At 44.5% G+C, this 17,524-nt stretch overlaps 1 protein-coding gene across 3 annotated transcripts in view; it reads left to right on the top strand.

Annotated features, from left to right (window-relative positions):
• ATP2A2 (ATPase sarcoplasmic/endoplasmic reticulum Ca2+ transporting 2) overlaps positions 1–17,416 on the top strand; it is a 35,161-nt gene extending 17,745 nt beyond the window's left edge. The window contains exons 6-21 of one of the 3 annotated variants that reach the window (XR_005559040.1): positions 308–388; positions 870–955; positions 2,567–3,031; positions 5,647–5,735; positions 6,383–6,485; positions 6,909–7,040; positions 7,130–7,252; positions 7,792–8,010; positions 8,715–9,050; positions 9,623–9,843; positions 10,423–10,625; positions 10,859–10,944; positions 11,309–11,442; positions 11,802–11,919; positions 12,386–14,260; positions 16,362–17,416. Coding sequence is in view for 2 of the 3 variants with exons in the window: in XM_039362594.1 (XP_039218528.1) it covers positions 308–388; positions 870–955; positions 2,567–3,031; positions 5,647–5,735; positions 6,383–6,485; positions 6,909–7,040; positions 7,130–7,252; positions 7,792–8,010; positions 8,715–9,050; positions 9,623–9,843; positions 10,423–10,625; positions 10,859–10,944; positions 11,309–11,442; positions 11,802–11,919; positions 12,386–12,655 (2,666 nt within the window). In the remaining variant the exon portion in view is untranslated. Of the gene's footprint in view, positions 1–307; positions 389–869; positions 956–2,566; positions 3,032–5,646; positions 5,736–6,382; positions 6,486–6,908; positions 7,041–7,129; positions 7,253–7,791; positions 8,011–8,714; positions 9,051–9,622; positions 9,844–10,422; positions 10,626–10,858; positions 10,945–11,308; positions 11,443–11,801; positions 11,920–12,385; positions 15,430–16,361 lie in introns of those variants that run through there. The other 2 variants (XM_039362595.1, XM_039362594.1) reach the window with 2 other exon arrangements.
• The last annotated feature ends 108 nt before the right edge of the window (positions 17,417–17,524 follow it).

The raw sequence follows: 17,524 nt of genomic DNA, 5'->3' as shown, positions 1-17,524 counted from the left end.
AATTATAGTCAGCTGGGTTGACAGAATGACATTTCTCTCTGAATTAAAGGCGGAAGTAGGAGACGTAACATAACATTAGGAAAGAAACTTCCACATGCTGAGACTTCCTACCACAGGTATAATGGTAAAGAAAGGCACGGAATAATATTCTGAAAAAAATAAAGCAGCAAGAGAGAAGTGTTTTTTGAATAAGCACCCAATGTTATTATTATTACTCTGATGCGCACTGCACATCTGGAAAAATATTTGGATTTCCTACAGGTCACTTAAACTCGCGCTCTTTTTTTTCTTTTCTTCCAACCCACAGTTGGGGACAAAGTTCCTGCTGACATCAGAATTACTTCCATAAAATCCACAACTCTACGAGTTGACCAGTCGATTCTCACAGGTAGGGAGTTCTTCAGAGAAAAGCAGCGGGTCTCCGGGATCGGTTGGAAACATCTGTCCTTGATGGCAAAGTCCCATTGTGTTGGTTGTGATGAAGATGACTCGTCTTCTTTTGCCCTGAGTTCATGTTCCTTCCTCTCTCTCCCTCCCACCCACCCCCCATGGAAAGTTAATTCCAAATGAGAAAGTGCCTCCTACCCGGTTTCTTTAAAAGTTGGAACAAGCATGTTTTGTCAGCTTTCCTCTTGGAGTGTTGTAGTTGTATCTGGCTTATTTCCATTCTTGAATTGCCAAAACGGCTTGTAAAAAAAAACCAACCTGTACAACCGATAAATTATATTAGAATAGTGGGGGGAGAGTGGAAGAAATGAATGGGGGTTGTTTTGCTTCCACAAGTTGGTTTGCTAAACACTCCGGGCAGTATGTCCAAAGTGCAGAGAGAATTTGCACTTCTGTGCTAACGCCTTTGACGTTTTTTCTAGGTGAATCTGTCTCGGTTATTAAACATACGGACCCTGTGCCTGATCCTCGTGCAGTAAACCAAGATAAGAAAAATATGCTTTTTTCTGTGAGTAAAATCCTGACCCGGGTGTTTTTTTGTAGATTATTTAGTGCTTGCTTCATGCTTCATTTAAAAACAAAATTAGCTACTCCTTACTCTGCTTAGAGTGCCCTGACAACATCACAACTGTCTCGATCGTTTAAATCAGTGTTTTTCAAAACTTGGCAACTATAAGATGTGTGGACTACATATCGTAAAGTTGCCAAGTTTGAAAAACATTAAAATAATAGTCATCTTGAACTGAGCCTTAAAAACTGAAGGTGCCTGTAAGCACAGGTTGATCCAAGTTGTTTTCAGCTAAACTCTGTGGATTATCGACCATAAAATGAAAAAAGGGGAATCTCTTAAAATGTCCAAGGCTTCCCTCCCTAACTGTGTGGTCCTTTTGGGGAGAGTTTTAAAGAGTTCTGTTTGTGCTGAGAACAAGAGACTTCTGGTATTCAAGTGGGAACTTCCACATCACCGATCAATTACTACTCAAGAATTTCATAACTGGAGTCCTGGCTATTTATGTGATTTATTATCCTGGCATTAACCCGCTCCTGCTGTTCCTGCCTCTGGCAAAACAGCTGAGAAACTCCCCCCCCCCTCTTTTCTTTCTCCTGCCTCTGTTCTGAGGCAGTCACCCCAATTAAAATTTATGTCCTCTTCGTCCAGCCATGGATGAACTTAAGAAGAAGCTGTTCCTTGAGAACGTGGAGTGAGTCCTCAGAGGTTTACAATATGTACACCGTCTTGCCAAATATTGGCCGGCTCGTGCCAGTTTATGGAAACCGGTTAGGTTGGTTTGAATGGAAAGGGCGTTGTGTAATAGCATTGCTTTTTTAAAAAAAAAAGTAGTGCTGACACCTATAAACTCAGATCCTCCCTATGGGACTCAGCTTCTGTTTTGCACAGTGATCTCCTTATGGAATTGCAAAGCAAGATCCCATCAAGCACGCTAAAAGATTGGATACGCCTGGTCTACTCTCTGATCTCATCTGTCTATCAATTTCTGTGCTGCTCTCCTCTTTTGGCCAGCCTTGATACCGTTGCTTGTGTGCTGATTTCCTTTGCACACCTCATCGACACGGCTGTTGGTGCTTATACTTTATTTCCGTAAATCTTCAACACAGATCTGTTTGGAGTGCTGAAGAATAAATTAATAAATGGGGAAAGGGTCTATCTCTTAAAACCTAGTTAGGAAAGAGGGAGAAACCGTAGATATGAATATTATTGTATGCCTAAAAATCCCTGCCTTTAAACTGGAGGCACTAAGGCACCGATGAGGACCAAAAAGACAACAACACATTTGTGGAGGGAGGAGGGGATTAATATGCAATATCGGAAACATGCTACCTGTTTTGGTAGAACATGTTTAATTGGTAAGAGGAATAAAAAATACCAGACGGCAGTTATGTACCTAAAAGTCTGTTCACAGTTTGAAGAAGAAAATCACATGCAAAACTTAATGTCGCCTTAAGTTAGAGTGCGGAATCCGATCAGCTAAAATGAGATTCTTGCACTAAGACTCTATTGAAATAATATATGAAATAATGAACTTGGGAGGTTTTTTTTTTTTTTAAAGTAATCGTTTTATCACTTGAAATACCTGAATTCAAATGTTTTCCCATCCAGGGTACGAACATTTCTGCGGGCAAAGCCATGGGGGTTGTGGTGGCTACTGGGGTCAACACGGAAATTGGGAAAATCCGTGACGAAATGGTGGCCACCGAGCAAGAGAGGACCCCCCTGCAGCAGAAGCTGGATGAGTTTGGGGAGCAGCTATCCAAGGTCATCTCGCTGATCTGCATCGCCGTCTGGATCATCAACATCGGCCACTTCAACGACCCCGTCCACGGCGGCTCCTGGATCCGGGGCGCCATCTACTACTTCAAAATTGCCGTGGCCCTTGCGGTGGCTGCCATTCCAGAGGGCCTGCCTGCTGTCATTACCACCTGCCTGGCCCTGGGCACCCGTCGCATGGCCAAGAAGAATGCCATCGTCCGGAGCCTTCCCTCCGTGGAAACCCTGGGCTGCACCTCGGTGATCTGTTCCGACAAGACCGGCACGCTAACCACCAACCAGATGTCGGTTTGCCGGGTAAGCTGATTCAGTTTCTGTGGCTTAGGAAAGGAGACCCATAAAATTGGAGGGAACTGTTTGTGCCTTGGTCTCTCTGCTCCTAAAATTGGCCTTCGGGATTTGATTTTGATCAACTACTCTTGCAAAACCGTTTTAGAGAAGCTGCCTGTATTTTGAGGTCCTTCAATAAGCCAAGATATAAGCTTTAATTTAAACCAGAGACTGTATCGACTCCTAACAATTTTTTTTGGAGCCACCCCAAGAAATTCAAGCCTTTTAATATGTGCCTTTCTTCCTATTAACTCAGCCAGTTCTGCTCACTTTGGGAAGATAAAAGGAGGCTGAGAAAACAAATCAGGTCTTAGTTTATAATAAACCCTAACGGTGGGAGGTTTATTCTTGTCCCAGGCAATTCTCTAAGGAAGATGATCAGCGCAACTGTGAAATATTGATTAAATTGCCTTCTTTCGAGACAACCTGGAGGGATGGAAATTGTACTCTTTAGTTGCAAGGAACTCTTCTCTTTGAAGGGGTCCCCTCCAGCTGTCCTCAGAGCAGGATGTTGAGATGACTAGGCGAGAACATCTGATGAGTCAACAGCGATAAAGACATCAGTAGATTTTTCTGGGTCTTTTCGTTCTCTGTACTGATGGGCTGCTTACCTATGTGCGTTACTTCCTCTCCCTGTCCCGCATTTGGCTGTTGAAGCGTAGCACACAAAGAGCGCTCAAAGCCGTGGCTCATCTGTATTCCAAAGGAGGCACTTTGCAGGGATCTTGCATAACCGTCTGTCTTTCGCGGGGTAGAGGCCAAACAGCGGAATAGCTCCACCACAAAGCAGCTCGTAAACCTTTCTTCTTCTTCTTCTTCCGGAAAGCATCTTTGGCAGGGCAGAAAATCTTTGCTTTGCCTTTAAAAAAAAAAAAACAAGCAAAAACCTCTTATCCTATAGTGTCAGATCTATCAGGCAATGCAGAAAAAGCATTTCCTGGAGATTGTGGGGCTGGTGAGGAATGGCTGAGTGTGTAAAAGCTATGTGAAAATATCTCTTCAGCAAGCTTAATGATGCTGGGAAAGGATTTTTCTCCATCGGGGTCTGTTGCCAAACTGTAGCTAGTCCAAGTGGATGCAATTTAAATTCTTGAGACTTACACGGTAGCTGAATGTCAGTAGTAACAGCAAAGCGGCCCGAATTGAAGTTGGGTGTTGCTTGGCGAGAGGACTTGGGGGGAGGGAACGTAAATTTAAGACCACTATTCTCTTCCTTTTCTACAGTTTGGATGCCCTAGACTTGTGGAAGGGGGGGAAAAATGACATATTTGGATGCTTTTCATCCAGGATGTTTGCATCACTGGGTTGCCTTTCTAGCTGGTTTCTGTGAATTGAGCTGAAGCACCCTTCTGTCAGAGCTGCCAACCTTCGCTAGATGTCCATTCTGCCATACGTTATGGGGGGAGGGAGCTAGGGGGAGACAGGAGAGAAATGGGGAATTTGAATGAAGACCTGGGAAATCCAAAGAGACATCTCAAGCCCATGGGCCTGGAATGGACCATCTAGCCCATCCATCTAACCACAGCGGGGACATTTACCAAAGCATCTTCTCTGAATGTGACTGGACAGGGAGGTGGTAGCGGGGGTGGGCCAGGGAAGGGAAAGGTGACTAGGAGAATTTTCGCACTCAGACTCTTAGTTCTGTCTTTAGTAAGAGCAACCTTTTCACTACAAATCGAGTTGAGAGTGTTTCTTTCCTAAGGGACCGAGCTGGGCCAGGTCTGACACCTTCTGATGATTGGCGTGGGGCCCTCATTTTGAATGGTAGGAGCCTGAGAGGTCCACCCGCTTGAGAAGAAGGCTTTGTGTATTGTTCTAGTCAGATGAGAAGGGAGGAAATAGAGCCAGGTGTAATTTCAAGGAATAATAATAGTAGTAAAGTTGGAAGGGACCTTGGAGGTCATCTAGTCCAACCCCCTGCTTGGGCAGGAAACCCTACACCATTTCGGACAAATGGCTGTCCAGTCTCTTCTTAAAAACTTCCAGTGTTGGAGCATTTACTGCTTCTGGAGGCAGGCTGTTCCACTGATTAATTGTTCTCACTGTCAGGAAGTTTCTCCTTAGTTCTAGGTTGCTTCTCTCCTTGATTAGTTTCCACCCGTTGCTTCTTGTCCTGCCTTCAGGTGCTTTGGAAAATAGCTTAATTCCCTCTTCTTTATGGCAGCCCCTGAGATATTGGAATACTGCTATCATGTCCCCCCTTGTCCTTCTCTTCGTTAAACTAGACATACCCAATTCTCGCAACCGTTCCTTATATGTTTTAGCCTCCAGTCCCCTAATCATCTTTGTTGCTCTTCTCTGTACTCTTTCTAGAGTCTCAACATCTTTTTTACATCGTGGTGACCAAAACTGGATGCAGTATTCCAAGTGTGGCCTTACCAAGGCATTGAAGAGTGGTATTAATACTTCACGTGATCTATATTCTCAAAAGTACAGCTTGATCTTACTTTAAAGTAAAACGTGAGCGGTTCCTAAGAGCAAGCCGTCTGGTCAAACTTTGCATGCCCAGCTGTCTTTAATGGGATAATGTTCCAGATGGCCTCAGCTAGTTGAGCGTAATCACACCCTTGTCTCTCCGACAGATGTTTATTGTGGACCGAGTGGAAGGGGATAGCTGCTCTCTGAACGAATTCACAGTGTCTGGTTCAACGTATGCCCCGGTTGGAGAGATGTGAGAACTTTTATCCTTCCTATCTGCCAGCTTACAGGTCTCTTTGTATGCGGTGTGGCTAAGCCTAGAATTATAGGGCCCGAAAGGCAAACGGATGCTATAAAAGGGGATTGGTCTTGATATGTAGATTTAAACCCTCTCAGTCTGTAGATGGAAAGGTAATCATTTGTAATAGTTTTCCTTTGGGGAAGCAGGAAACCTGCACATGATTTGAGACATATTATTATTACTTGCTTTCTGTCTCTTGGGTAGGGAGAATGTGATAATTCTCTATTATACCCTTTTATTTTAAAAAAATATATAATCCAAAAGGGTCTTTCGGAGTTAGATTTTTGCTCTAGAAATGTCAGGCCCACACACAAACATTCCATTAAATTGATTTATTGCTAAAATCCTATGTACCGCAATCTTCTCAACTAACAGTCCTTTTGATGGCATTCGTCCAATTTTGTAAAATTTCCAGCTCTTAAAAGCAATTTTCATCAATTTGCTGCCCTCCATTTTTTTATTATTACTACTATTTTAACTTGCTTCAATTTCTCTGAGTCCTCCTAGGATCGGATTAGTTCACTGATAAATTAGGATTCTTCACAGGTGTCTGAAATTTCATCTTTGTTTTTTCCTGATTCCTCCCCATCTCCAAACAGTTCCAAAGATGATAAACCCATCAAATGCTGTATGTACGATGGCCTTATTGAATTGGCTACAATCTGCGCCCTCTGCAATGATTCGTCTCTGGATTTCAATGAAGTAAGTAGCCCTTGAGAGAATTGCCCAAACAAAACCCTTTTTGCGGTCTGCTAAACTGGACAGCGTGAGCAAGCCTGCATACACAACACCTAGCAAAATTAACATAACTCGGACTTTTGATGCCGCTGTTTTGGCCTCCGTGTTTCATATTGATCGTATCTCCTTCTTTAATGGACGTTAGTGATATTTTTACTGAGCTCGTAAGCCAGTTAGAACTGCTGAAGCGATATAAAATGTTGAGTGGCCAAATAAACCGTTACGAGCAGAGATCTTATCCCGATTTTAATCGGCTGGAGTTACACCAGAGGCCACTTTGGGTGAGCCTGCTTTGTTCCACGTCATTCCACCTCTCAGTTGAGCAAGCCCGTAAGTGATGGGGAATCACTCGGCCCCTTTGTACTAACAACAGCTCTTTTATTAAAGGCAAAGGGAGTTTATGAGAAGGTCGGGGAAGCCACGGAGACGGCCCTGACTTGTCTGGTGGAGAAGATGAACGTGTTTGACACGGATCTGAAAGGACTGTCCAAGATTGAGCGGGCCAACGCTTGCAATTCGGTCAGTACTTCCGAAAGGCTGGGCCTCGGGGGCCATGCTGGCGTTTTCACGCACGCTGGTTACAAGCCGGTTCTGCCTCCTCCACACAGGTGATTAAGCAGCTGATGAGGAAAGAGTTCACTCTGGAATTCTCCCGGGATAGGAAGTCGATGTCCGTTTACTGCACTCCGAACAAGCCCAGCCGGACGGCCATGACCAAGATGTTTGTCAAGGCAAGTACCCTGGGGGGAGGGAGGGGAGAGATCAGCCAGATCGCAGGCAGTCCTCGACTTCACAGCCGTTCATTTAGTGACCGTTCAAAATCACAGCAGCGGTGAAAAAAGTGACTTATGACTGTTTTTCACACTTAACGACCATTGCAGCGTCCCCATAGTCACGGGTCAGAGTTGGGACCCTTGGCAGCCGGCCTGTATTTATGACGGTTGCTGTGTCCCTGGGTCACGTGACCCCCTTTTCCAGTCTCCTGAGCAAAGTCAATGGGGTAAGCCAGACTCACTTAACAACCGTGTAACTTACTTAACGACTGTGGCAAGGAAGGTCGTAAAATGGGGCGGAATTCACTTTAACAGCTGTCTCGCTTAGCAGAGGAAATTGTGGGCCCCATTATGGTTGTACGTTGAGGACTAGCTGTACACCAAAACGTGACTCTGGGTTTAAGTGACGTCTTCGTGAAGCAGCTCCGTGGTGGTTCTGGGGTGAAATGATAAAAGGGCTTGCAGGCTGAATCGGCTGCCCTTTTGCTTCCCTACAGGGGGCTCCAGAAGGGGTGCTTGACAGGTGCACCCACTTCCGAGCGGGAAACATGAAGGTACCCTTAACCCCGGGCATTAAGCAGAAGATCATGACCGTCATCCGTGAGTGGGGCACCGGGAAGGATACGCTGCGTTGCCTGGCCCTGGCCACCCATGACAACCCTCCAAGAAAGGAAGATATGAACCTGGAGGATTCTGCAGGCTTCATCACCTACGAGGTTGGTTTAATGTCAGGTTGATGTTTTCATTGTTGGAGTCTAAACAGAGTTGATTTCAGCTGCTGGGTGGGGAGTCCCAGATTGGCTGGACGGAGCTCCTGGGGCTGATTTGAGCCTCCTGCTCACGAAGCTCTGTATTTTGTCACTAGCCTGCCCAGATCATGCAGTGCCCTAGACCTGCAAGACCGAGATTAAATCTCTGCTTTCTGACAAACAGGAATGACCAGCTTCACTAAAGCATGAGGAAGATGGAAGGATTAATGGGGGAAAAAAAGGAAAAGGAAAGGAAGGAAGGAAGAATAAAAAGGGAGGGAGCAAAGGAAGGAATAGGAAGGAGGGAAGGAGAGAGAAAGAAGAACAATAAGGAAAGGGGAAAGGGAAGGAAAGACATGGCAGATTAGATGTCTAAAACTTACAAAGTAATAAGGATAACTGCACATCTTTGTCAGTCTCCCCTTTGTTGAAATGCGGACAGCTTCCTCTGGATCAAGACACCTTAACCCAACCAGGAGTGTGAGAAGATATTCCAGGGGGTGCAGAAACTTGGGTTTTCAAAATTATAGTGTATATGCATAATTCGTTGCCGTTATTTCAAACTTTTGTAAGGGGGGGCGGGAATATATCACAAGCGTTTTAGGGGTGCGGGATATAGAAAAGGTTGGGAGCTGCTGCCTTAACTGGATCTGGCCTTGTTCCCCTTTCAGACCCACCTGACCTTCGTGGGCTGCGTGGGAATGCTGGACCCGCCCCGAATTGAGGTGGCCTCATCCATCAAGCTGTGCCGGCAAGCGGGCATTCGTGTGATCATGATAACCGGCGACAACAAGGGGACGGCAGTGGCCATCTGTCGGCGCATTGGCATTTTCGGCGAAGATGAGGATGTCACCACAAAAGCCTTCACCGGTCGGGAGTTTGATGAGCTTTCGCCAGCCGGCCAGAGAGACGCCTGCATGAACGCCCGCTGCTTCGCCCGCGTGGAACCCTCCCACAAGTCCAAAATTGTGGAGTTTCTCCAGTCCTTTGACGACATCACAGCAATGGTAAGTGCGCAAATAAGCAGTGACCTTTTATGCGCAGATAAGTGTGAGATGGGAGGTTGGGTTTTGGGAAAACATACAGGCATTACTGGGCTTACAACCATTCATTTAGTGACTGTTGGAAGTTACAGTGGCATTGAAAAAAATGACTTAAGACAGTTTCCCACACTTGTGACCTTTGCAGCAAAATTGGGTCCTGTGGTAAAAATTTGGACGCTTGGCAACTGACATGTACTTACGACGGTTGCAGTGTCCCGGGGTCACGTGATCCCCTTTTGTGGCCTTCTGACAAGCAGTCCGTGGGGAAGCCAGGTTTACCTAACAGATGGGTTAGTAGCTGAGCAACTGCAGTGATTTACTTAATTATTGTAAGAAAAGTAATAAATTGGGGCAAAGCTCACTTAACAACTAACTTAGCAACAGAAATGTTGGGCTCATAAGCCAAGGACTTCCTTTTCAGGGGATGAATAAAAACAGAACTTATTAATCTATTCTGATATGCTTCAGCCAGTTCCAGGGGCCCAGCGCTAAAGCCTTTGGCTGTGCATCCTGACCCAAGCTAAAACTTTTCCCAGACAGGAGACGGCGTAAACGATGCCCCCGCTTTGAAGAAGGCAGAGATCGGAATTGCCATGGGATCTGGCACGGCCGTGGCGAAGACGGCCTCTGAAATGGTGCTGGCAGACGACAATTTCTCCACCATTGTAGCCGCTGTGGAGGAAGGCCGGGCCATCTATAACAACATGAAGCAATTTATTCGCTACCTCATCTCCTCCAACGTTGGAGAAGTGGTCTGGTAAGTAACCTGGGTGTTTGCAACTAGGAGCAGAGCCAGGGCTAAGTTCATCCTGGCCGCTGTTGTGGGTATCTGTCACACCCTCTGGAAAGAGAGAAGCTGAACGGGGACCAAACGGGCGTCGTTTCCGGGTCTTGAGAACAGGCCAATCTAGACGGATAACGAGATCCCAAGGTAGCCTAAACTGGGGGGCTGTTTAAGCATCTAGAACAGGGGTGCCCAACCTTGACCATTTTAAGGCCTGCAAACTTCAGCTTTATTATTTATTTATTACGGAATTTTATTTGCTGCCCATCTTCTTTCAAAGCTGCTCTGGGCAGCTTAAAACATAATCATGGCTGACTGGGGAATTCTGGAGGTTGAAGTCCACAGTTGCCAAAGTTGGACAAGCCTTATCTAGAAATAAAAGAAGGGACCCCAGAGATCTCAGGCAGGGTTCAAGCATTCCTTCCCGCTGTCCGCTTGCTCAGCTCAGAGGCCAGCTGCTGATCCTTGGGGTTTAACTTCTCAGCCTCGTAGCTTAAGACACTCATTGGCATTAACACGGCTTAACCTCTGTTCTTCCTCCTCCTCCGGTAGCATCTTCCTGACCGCTGCATTGGGCTTCCCGGAAGCTTTAATCCCTGTCCAGCTGTTATGGGTAAACCTTGTGACCGACGGACTTCCTGCCACCGCCCTGGGCTTCAACCCTCCCGATCTGGATATCATGAGCAAGCCACCTCGTAACCCCAAAGAGCCCCTAATCTCGGGATGGCTCTTTTTCCGCTACTTGGCGATTGGATGTGAGTGTTTTGCTTGAGTGCCACGGAACTAGAGAGAGCAGAGCTGTTCCCTTTCCCTTTAATTCGGTATTTTTCAATCTTGGCCACTTGAACATGGGCGGACTTCAGCCTCCAAATTAGGACCTAAGCACGTAGAACAATAGCAGGGGGAGACCCAGGAAGCTGCTGTCCGTTGCTGGGCTGGCTGTGAACCTAGTGGCGCAAGACTTAACGTGCTTTTTCTTCTCTTCAAGGTTACGTCGGAGCTGCCACTGTGGGCGCTGCAGCTTGGTGGTTCATAGCTGCTGATGGGGGCCCGAGAATTACCTACTACCAGCTGGTATTTCCATCTTGATATTTTTGGAAACTTGTCTTCAAAACAAAGCTTAGCGGGGTTTTTTGCAGTCTGCCTACATGGCATGTCATAGGAAGACGGCCTCCAAAATCTTATTAAAAACTATTTGCAAGTATTGCAGAAAATCCTCTTATTCATCCAAGGAGTCCCTGCTTAACAATAATAATCTGATTAGAAACTCTTTTTTTAAAAAAACAAAAACAAAGAAAGCATTGGTCTTAGCTGTGTTGTGCCATTGAGAGTGCTTTGATGAATTTGGTATAGAGAAAAGAGCAAATTGGCCCAGGGGTGGTTTTTTTTGTTTGTTTGTTTGTTTTTGAGATTAATGTTGCCTTCTGCTGTTTCTCAGAGTCATTTCCTGCAGTGCAAAGACGACAATCCAGAGTTTGAAGGGGTCGACTGTGTGGTGTTTGAGTCTCCCTATCCTATGACAATGGCGCTCTCTGTCTTGGTCACAATAGAGATGTGCAACGCCCTCAACAGGTTAGGATGTCTGAAATGAGGAAGAGATCTCTTCCTCCTCCTCCTTTTTCTTTCCCTTTCCTTCTCCTTCCATCCTTCTCTCCCTTCTTCCATCCTTCTCCTCCTCCCCTCCCTTCCACCTCCTCTGATATTGAGGCCAGAATTACTTATTCACCAACAACACGGAGGTCAGAGAGGGTGGGACAGGGATTGAAGAAAGCAGCAAGCAGTTCCTTTGAAGAGTCGCAAGAACTCTATTTTCCATTTGAGCTGTCTTCCCCTTCCCTTTAATAAGCCCTCTAGAGGGATTGAGCTGGAATCCCTGTAACTCCATTCCCACGAGCTCCGCAGCCAATCTTTTCTTTTTTTTCCTCCCTCAGCCTCTCGGAGAACCAGTCCTTGCTAAGGATGCCTCCATGGGAGAACGTCTGGCTCCTGGGATCCATTTGCTTGTCCATGTCTCTTCACTTCCTCATCCTTTATGTAGAACCATTGCCAGTAAGTCTCTGTAACTCACACTTGGGGGGTGGCAGGATGGGAAGCATTGGAAGCCCGGCTTGCTAAAACGTGGAGAGAGTTAGCCTTCTTTCCCAGCTGCTCTATGCAGAAACTAAGGCATTACCTGGTCATGTGGCACTCTACAAGCCAGCTTTGGTCTACTGCTCCAAAGAGTTCAGGCCTGTGTCTCATTCAAGGGTGAAGGAAAAGCAGAAACCCATTCTGTCTTCATCTGATTCTGGCTAGGGCACGTTTCTCAACTTCAGCAACTTTAAGATGGATGGACTTCAATTCCCAGCATTCCCCTACCATCACAGGATGGGAGTTGAAGCCCATCCTTCTTACAGTTGCCAAGATTGAGAAACAAACGTTGACCTAATGAATTCTGGAAGTTGAAGGCCACACATCCTAAAGATCTGGCCCTTCCCACGAGCTCCCGCCTGACCCTTGCCTTCTCTTTCCCCAGCTGATTTTCCAGATCACCCCCCTGAACGTGACCCAGTGGCTGATGGTGCTCAAGCTCTCCCTGCCGGTGATCCTGCTAGACGAGACTCTTAAGTTTGTGGCGCGCACTTACCTAGAGCCGGGTAAAGATAGTGAGCCACCTGCCACCAAACCACGTCCTTTGTCTGCATGCACCGAGGGGATTTCCTGGCCGTTTGTGCTGCTGACCTTGCCGTTGGTGATTTGGCTTTATAGCACAGACACTAACTTTAGTGACATGTTTTTTTCTTGACCTGAAGTCCTGTAGTGGCAGCTTGGCAGTCAGAGAGATGTTTAACTTAAAAAAAAAAAAATCAATTTTTTTAATTGTTCCAAGCAATTTGTCTTATTCTGCTGAATTTTCACATGAACACGTTTGCCGGTGACTGAGGTTTCCATATTCTAGACTCTGGGTTTTTCCTCTTTTTTTTTCCTTTTTTTCCTTTTTTTCTTTTTCTTTCCCCTGACCCCTGTGGGTGGGGGAGGGGACTCTTCTTCTCCCCCTCCCCACTTCTTTTATACACAAACTAGGGTGTCCATCGACATGTACAGAGAAATTAAACACTATTTTATGCAAATATTTTTTGTAGAGGAGACGCATGTACAGTGTTCTGTTTCATAGTTAACTCAATCCTTGTAAAAACGACGACGACAACAGCGCTGGGGGGAGGCAGGGATAATATGTTGAGAAAACCTTGATTGGTAGCAGATTTTAGGGAATGAGTGTTGTGGGGATGTTATTCTCCCTTAAACCAGAAGCATGCAAATCCTTCATGTCTGTTGCACGGTTGAGAATTCTAATCCTAATTTGTCATTCAGTTGGATGTTTTCTGCACCAGACAGACCGGGCTGCTACCTCAATTCTTTTTCCCTTCCTTCCTTCCTTCCTTCCTTCCTTTTTTTTTGTTTCATTTCATTTTTTGGATTTGCCACATGGTTATCCTTTAGATTCCAGACGCATCTTGTTTACGCTCTGTCCTCCTTAAGAGGTACCCTGCTGATCTTGTCGGTGCAGAAAACACCATTTTGAGAGGCATTCCACTAAAATTAGGTGGTGGGGGTTTGATTATTTTTTTTCCCCGTTCGTTTGTTTCTATCCCTGATATACGTAGAGGTTTTTGTTTTGTTTTTTAAAAAAAATCAAAAACAAAAAGCAGAAACAAAACTATTTATTTAAATATGTCTGTATTTTTACTGTAACAACATTGTTTCATCAGCATTGCCCATTTGGGGAAGGGATGGGAGAGGAACAGAAGGAAGGGGGAAAGGCAATCTGGATGGACTTTAAGCAAACAGCTCAAAAGAGAGAGAGAGAGAGAGAGAGAGAGAGAGAATAAATTTTTTTTTAAATCAAGACCATTTTGTTTTGCATTTCATTTCTAACCTAAGAGACTCTTAAATTCCATTTTAATTCTTGCGTCAGGTCTTTTTTTTTTCCCCTCCCTCTCCTGTTACATTACTGTTTAATTGGGGCATTTACAACCAAACCTGGAAATAAACCAGGTTTATTTTTCTCTGGGGAATTTTCTTTTTGGTTAGGCCTCTAATTCTGCGTGCCACCTTGTCGAGGTACCATCTGCTGGCCGTATCTTGGGCTGCAGCAAATAAGTAACCTTTTGTGTGTGTGCGTGTTGTAAAATCTGTAAATATCACGTAACGCAATGAACATATTGCAGAGAACTCTTTTTATTTTTTTCCCCCGTGGCACTAATCACCATTGTTCTCTTGTGATCAATGTCTGTGCATGATGTCTTTTATTGCCTCTCCAAACTTGAGTCCTGTATTGATACGTAAGTTCATTAACAGTCTAACTGTGTGGTGTTTTTCTCCAATGCCTTCCAACATTTCATCGACTGAAGTGAGTATCTCTTCCATTTCGATGGTGGTGTGTGCTATGTATGTAACCGAAACCCAAGAGACCCTACTGTGCTGTATGCCCTTCCAGAGAACTCAATAAATAAATGCTCATGTCCTCCCCATGGCAGTTTCTCTAGCCTGCATTTTCTGCCCTTACGTTCCCTGCCTTTCTGTTGATTTAAATCTCAAGAGACTCAACCAGTTGCCTTTGTTCTAAAATCCCCCGGCCCCTTTCAGAACCAGCAGGTGTGACCACCTTCCCTTCTCGGCTTCTCAAAATATTTGGAGTCCCGAACACTTAGAGAGTCTGGACTTGCAGTAGCTGAGCCTGGAGGATTAACTGGGCTGTAAGGTCGAGGTACCCGTTGATCCCTCTGCTGTTTGCCCGATAGTACTCGGAGGGCATTGCTTCAAGTCTCCATGGCAGAGCCTGTTGGAGGAATCCCAGGGTGATGTTGGGGTTCCTGAACCCTCTGTTTCTTGAAACAAAGCCTAGCGGAGGCTGCTTCCTAGAACTCTGAGCACACCCATAGGCGTTGTGTAGTTAGCATCCACAAGCCCCTCACTTAAAGTCTGTGCTGTTTTTTCCATTTGCACATCCAAGAATGTGAGTTACAATGGCAGTCGTTCTTCATTCCCAGGTTAGGCTCAATTTTGCAAATACCACCCAACCCAGCGTCCTTACTACCTCTTCACATGCCTTCGGCCACAAGTGATTCTAAGACAGCAGAGTGATCTATTTTAAAAAAACAGAGCTGAGCTGCCCTGGTATCTGTTGTCTCCCTTTTCTTTTATTTACACAATACAGCTGTCACCTTAACTCAGCAGAACATGGCTTGTTGCTGTTTCTAAATAGCTTTGTGCGCAAATTTACAGCTGCTCAGTTCTGAACTTTCCTTTTTCTCCAGGGAGCATCTGAAAGGGGACCTTGTCTCTGTGATCATAAAATAACATAGGATACCCCCAATAAAAGACTTAGCTGCATGCAAGGAGAAAGCAGGGAGGATTTCAGGGGAGACAAAGCATGCAAAAATAATGCAAATTGTCTTGTGTCCTCACACCTGTCTTGTTGTACATCTTGCACTGCTTAACCATTGGTTCCCTAATCTCTGCTCATGGCTTAGAAGCAAATTTACCCATCAAGCCAAAAAAAAAAAAAAACCAAAAAAACCCCTAAGAGCTGGGTACTTTTCTGGCACACCTCTTAATCTACGACAAAAGGAAGATTGGAAATGTTTTATTCAGAGGGAATGAATCAAACGGGCACTGCAGAGTAAATCTGATCAAAAGGTTTCAGAAAAAAAGAAATAGATCCAATATCTGAAATTATGAGTCTCTGTTTGCTAAGAAATTTGTTCCAGGAGTGAAGAGGGGAGGCTAAGGCAAAACCTGGCAGATTCCTAACCTCCTGTAACTTAAAAGTTGATTTTCATTTGAACAAATGCCTCTGAAATTAATAGATTTTTATAAAAAAAGCAGGAGAAAGCTTAAACAAGCTAGTCATTTCTGCACAGCACGATGGCTGGGAAAGTCTTGACATGAAAAACTCAAATGGTTGAAGACAAGTTTGTGTTGAAAGGCTGTTGGTTAGGATCGGCAAATGAGTCCTAGGATTCTGGAAATATGAGTGACCTACATGCCAAGGTGGATGTAGTTTTTCTGAAAGAAAATAGTCATACAGTGCTAGGCAATAGTAGCAATGCTGTTTTAAAGTTGCCTGCACTTTCAGAGTCCCCAAGGAGAGGGGTTACAAGTCCCCTGCTTCTACTGCTGGGGTCTTAAAGAGAAGATACAATTTTGAAGAGTGTCTCAACTCTACAATTGGCTGTATTCCTGTCTGATCCACTAACCAGCTTGCAGCTTTCGGGTGGATGGAAACCTGCTAATTCTAAATGTCCTCTTAGCTTTTTAATGCTTAGTTCTTTTTCCACTAACCTGTATTCTCCTGCTGAATCGTGGGAAGTTATGATCAATTGTCTATCGCTACTAAAAAGAAAAAGGAATCTTTTGCTTTGATTATGCTTTCTTTATCTGTCTTTTATCACTAATGTTTTCTTTTCTCTCTCTCTCTCTTTCTCTTTTTCTCTCTTTTTCCTTTGCAGTGATACTGGAGTAAATCATTTAGTCCTAAACCAATTGTTGCAGAATTGTAAGGTTAATTTTCTTGCATGTGTCTTTAGCAACGCATCTGCTGAAAACATCTGCATGAGTCTTGTACATGGAAAAAAAACTTTTAAAAGCCTTCCCGAAAGCGAAGGAGAAAAAAAAATTGAACTGCAAACTTGTGTTCCGTGAAGGAAGTGTGTGGTGCTCTTACAACTAAAGTTTATATACAGATCTACCAAAATGTGCACGATAGTTTTTAACTGATAAAACAGACCTCTGCAAAAGATGTTCTGGGAATGCATGAAGACAAGGATCCCTAAACTGCTGAGCAAGAAATACGAGTGGTGACCGGCCAAGTTTTTTCCATATTTCATTGTGTAAAATGTTATTATCCTTTATAAAATGTACAGTATTAGACTGTCAATGCATGCTTTTCAGTTGTACGTAGCCGATGATTCTCTATTGTATCTTTAAAAAGTTAACAGTTTAAACAGCTCTGTACAATATGCAATTCTATTTATACAGATCATTGATGGATGGTACCTTTTCTGAAATGTTTTAAGAAAACTCTTAAATCTTCAAATTCCATAACTTTAGCTTCTTCTTTTTTTAAAAAAAGAAAAATATCCTGGAGTGTGCAGACTTCTTTTGCACCATAGTCATGTAACTTATTTAAATCTAAATTCATAGACCCACATTCAGTGCAATACACGAGTCGTGATGCATTTTATCTGAACATTTTATTGTGAATCTCGAGGGCTTTGCAGCGCCAACAAGCAGGCGACTCTGTTTTCCTTCCTTGATTTCTCTCGGATGGATTTCAAACACAAGTGGTGGCCCTTGGGAGATCACGACGACTGGATCCTACCTCGACAGAATTTCACAGGCGAAATGTGGCCGAGGGTTTGCGTGGCTCCCCACGTTGGGAGCCCTTCGGATCCATTTCTAAAGCATGTGTGACTTTTTTTTTTTAGAAGTTGTAAATAACGTCTGATGGAGCATCACACGACCATCCTGGTTTCGGGTAAAATAAAAACTTATTCTACAGTAACACCCTTTGCCTTTGATGTATTTTCAAGGTCTGGAGTTGATGCTCCTTCCTTTGCAACTTAGCCAGAGAGCATCAGAATCCAAAGAAACTTGGATTGTTCAGTTTCCA

Source organism: Crotalus tigris, unplaced genomic scaffold (assembly GCF_016545835.1).
Source record: "Crotalus tigris isolate CLP2741 ecotype Arizona unplaced genomic scaffold, ASM1654583v1 scf7180000019478.12717781048:2074007, whole genome shotgun sequence".
In the NCBI taxonomy this organism is placed as follows: domain Eukaryota; kingdom Metazoa; phylum Chordata; class Lepidosauria; order Squamata; family Viperidae; genus Crotalus; species Crotalus tigris.
The sequence above is the reverse complement of the archived record's forward strand: the minus strand, read 5'-3'. Positions and strand labels throughout refer to the sequence as shown.